The sequence below is a fragment of the Aureococcus anophagefferens genome (assembly GCF_000186865.1).
Source record: "Aureococcus anophagefferens unplaced genomic scaffold AURANscaffold_65, whole genome shotgun sequence".
NCBI classification, from domain to species: domain Eukaryota; class Pelagophyceae; order Pelagomonadales; family Pelagomonadaceae; genus Aureococcus; species Aureococcus anophagefferens.
The window spans coordinates 103265-106068 of record NW_008705617.1 but is presented as its reverse complement, the minus strand read 5'-3'; the positions used below and the strand labels follow the sequence as shown (position 1 = coordinate 106068).

At 56.6% G+C, this 2804-nt stretch overlaps 1 protein-coding gene across 1 annotated transcript; it reads right to left on the bottom strand.

Annotated features, from left to right (window-relative positions):
* Window positions 1–315: 315 nt before the first annotated feature.
* AURANDRAFT_68113 (hypothetical protein) lies at window positions 316–1641 on the bottom strand (the record flags this gene model as incomplete). Its single annotated transcript, XM_009043726.1, has 4 exons — window positions 316–530; window positions 652–683; window positions 809–910; window positions 1523–1641. 4 exons carry the CDS (start codon window positions 1639–1641, stop codon window positions 316–318), a joined length of 468 nt encoding a protein of 155 aa, XP_009041974.1.
* Between the last annotated feature and the right edge of the window lie 1163 nt (window positions 1642–2804).

The window sequence follows — 2804 nt, the reverse complement described above, 5'->3', positions numbered from 1 at the left end:
TTGGCAGCGTTTGAGAGTGCCTCTGTGCTTGTGCTTACGGGGAACATACGGATGATTAGATGACGCCACGGGAGCCCGAGAAGGACTCCTCCTTAGGCACTCGCCGCGGCCGCAGCTCACTCGCCACGCGTCCTTGGCCAGCCTCCCGCGTCTGCCTCTCTGGCCCATGTTTGTTCCTTGGGATAGCCATGCCTGGCGAATTCCCAGACCCAGATGTCAACTTGACGAACGCCGACGCCTCTTCGCACATCAAACATAGCCCACCAATCATCGTCAAGACGCCTGTCCCCACCTTTCCTAGGTCCATTTATTCCATCACTCGGCACTATCGCGCGTTCCGACAAGTGGTGGGAGACTCAAGCGCAGCTCCTCCACATTGTCGCGAACAGTCTTACTGTCGACGATCGCTTCACTGTTCTCATTGCAAAGGACATGAGGCGCGCTCTTATCGAAGTTGCACTTGAATGTTTTAGCGAAGCGGAACCCGGCGCAAAACTCATCAGAGAGAAGAGCGATTTCTTTCGTTGTTCCTGCGGTGGACATGGACAGTGGTCAGCTATTAACTACCCGCGCAGGCTGCTGCGACGCCCGTCAAGCATGTGGGCCTCGTCTGGAGCATAGCGTCCTAAAACGTAACACACAGATACGTACTAATGTTGTACAGGTCCTTCTCGCACCCCTTGCTGCATGCATCGCCGATTTCGGTAGTCATTATGTTTTTTCCGCGAGTCTTCGACGATCGTAATTGGCAGCCCGACTCGTCGCCATCAGGTGGCAGTCCTTAAAGATGCAGACGAGCAGGACGTACTCCTCGGAATAAATCCTGACAGTGCGTTGCTCAATCGCCTCGCGGGGACGGATGTCCTCGTCACGCTTCCCAGACCCAAGCCCATCCTTCAGCATCTCGCGCCTGAAGTTCTCGCAAAGCTATGCCTTCAAAATGGCGCAAACAATCTCGCAATGCATGTTTCAAACATTGACCCGGCATCACAACAGTGAAATCATACACACGCCAAAAGTTTACCTGAAAGTCTCATTTGAACAAGCGTGCAGTGCAGTCTGTCTCACAGTCCCGCCTCCTCTCGGACTCAACGAAAAGCAACTCGGAGCCGAGTCCAGCTACGGACTTCGGTCTTACACACTCGGGGGTGAGAGGTGTTGCCAATGAGACTAGTCACTCACGACCGTGGGTAATGACCTGCAATCTGACATTTTCCGGCGCTTCAGAGGTTGCACTTCGGACACTGAAGCGGCACTGGAAGCGAAGATCATTGCTCCTCCATCCACCATGATATCACTTCTTGTCGCAGTTTGTACCAGGATGGGACCTTCTTCGACCTGAAGTACGACACGAAGCTCGCCGCCCTTGACCCCATGACGCGCAAGGACTTCATGCAGGGCGCTAGTGTACTACTCTGGCAGGCCGCTGCTCGACCTCGTGGTGGAATCCGCCGGCGCAGCATCGAATGAGCTCCTCAGCGACATCGTCGCGAACTTCAGCGGGGTCTCAACGAACACTCACCAGCTGAACGTGTAGCGGCAGCTCCGCTTCCCCAAAGTGAACGGCTCTGGTGGGCTGTCGCCGCTGGCACCGGCGTAGCCGGCACCACGGCCCTCGAAGTCGCCGGCTATGTGCCACATGATTCGAGTACCCTCGCGAATAGGCGGGGGTAAGGGTAGGCCGGCTTATATTGTCCTTGCCAATCCGGCCATGCTCGCAGAGAGGTTCCCCCAACCCGTGATGTTCCACCTGACTCGGACTCGCACTCAGGCAAATTTTGGCGCCGGTGCACTTGCCGGTGCCCGAAATAACTTACGTCTAGACGCCCAGCTTTCCACTCTGCGACTTGCAAAGTATGTACAGGGAAGGCGCAGCGTGCGTTCTGAATAAAATTTACTACGGGTACATGGACCAGATCTAGCGGCCTCGCCGCATTCGCAGCGAAGGACACAGATAGGTTTTGCGGTTATGAAAACCCTTAGATTTCGTCCAAACCTTAATTGAACACCCTCTCGCCCGGGCCAAAACCCTTGGCAAAACCGCAGCAACCCCGGCAAAACCTTTCGGCTTTGATGGGTACCTTTCCAACACACTACCACCAGCACATGTGACCCTCACTGACTATAACTTAGCTTAAGAAAAACTACACGTTCAAGTGGAAGTCGTCAGATGGCAACTACGAGATCACGAAACTGAAGCTGCGCAAGCGCGAGTACGAGAAGCACTGGGTCGTCTTCGAGAAGAAGCCGCGCGTCTCCGCCGATTGGCTTTTTCCCCACGGTTGTCGCAGGCCCAGTCAGGCCAAAATTACCGACGTCGCGTTCCGCGACGAATTAGGTCGCCCCGCGTACCCCTAAATACAATTCGGAGACTCTGAATTCGCTTTCGACGTCCTTGGTACCGTGTAAGACGACCTCGCGGAAGCGCGCGCGAGCCGAAAATAAATAAAATTTAAAAAAATACACGGTCGACGAGCTGCGGTGCGGCCCCGGTACCGCCGCCTTTCCTGGCGGAGTGCCCCGGGACGTGCCCGGGCCCCGGGAAGTTAACCCAGGGGTGTCGGCGTGAGCCTAGGGCTCAAAGTGGCGAGGTTTTCTTCAAAGTTTGTCGTCGCTTCGGCATCTTGATGGAGTTTCGGCCCTCAGGGCCAACGCCGGGCTGCCTCGACACGCTGCGGCGCCCCTCGGTGGCCGAAAACGCTGCGTCTTGCGTCTGCGCCACGCGCGCAAGCTGCCGCGTGGCTGTCCGATCCGCAGGCCATCGTGTGACGCCGCGAACACGGTTGCACGGGCCGCTCTGGGCG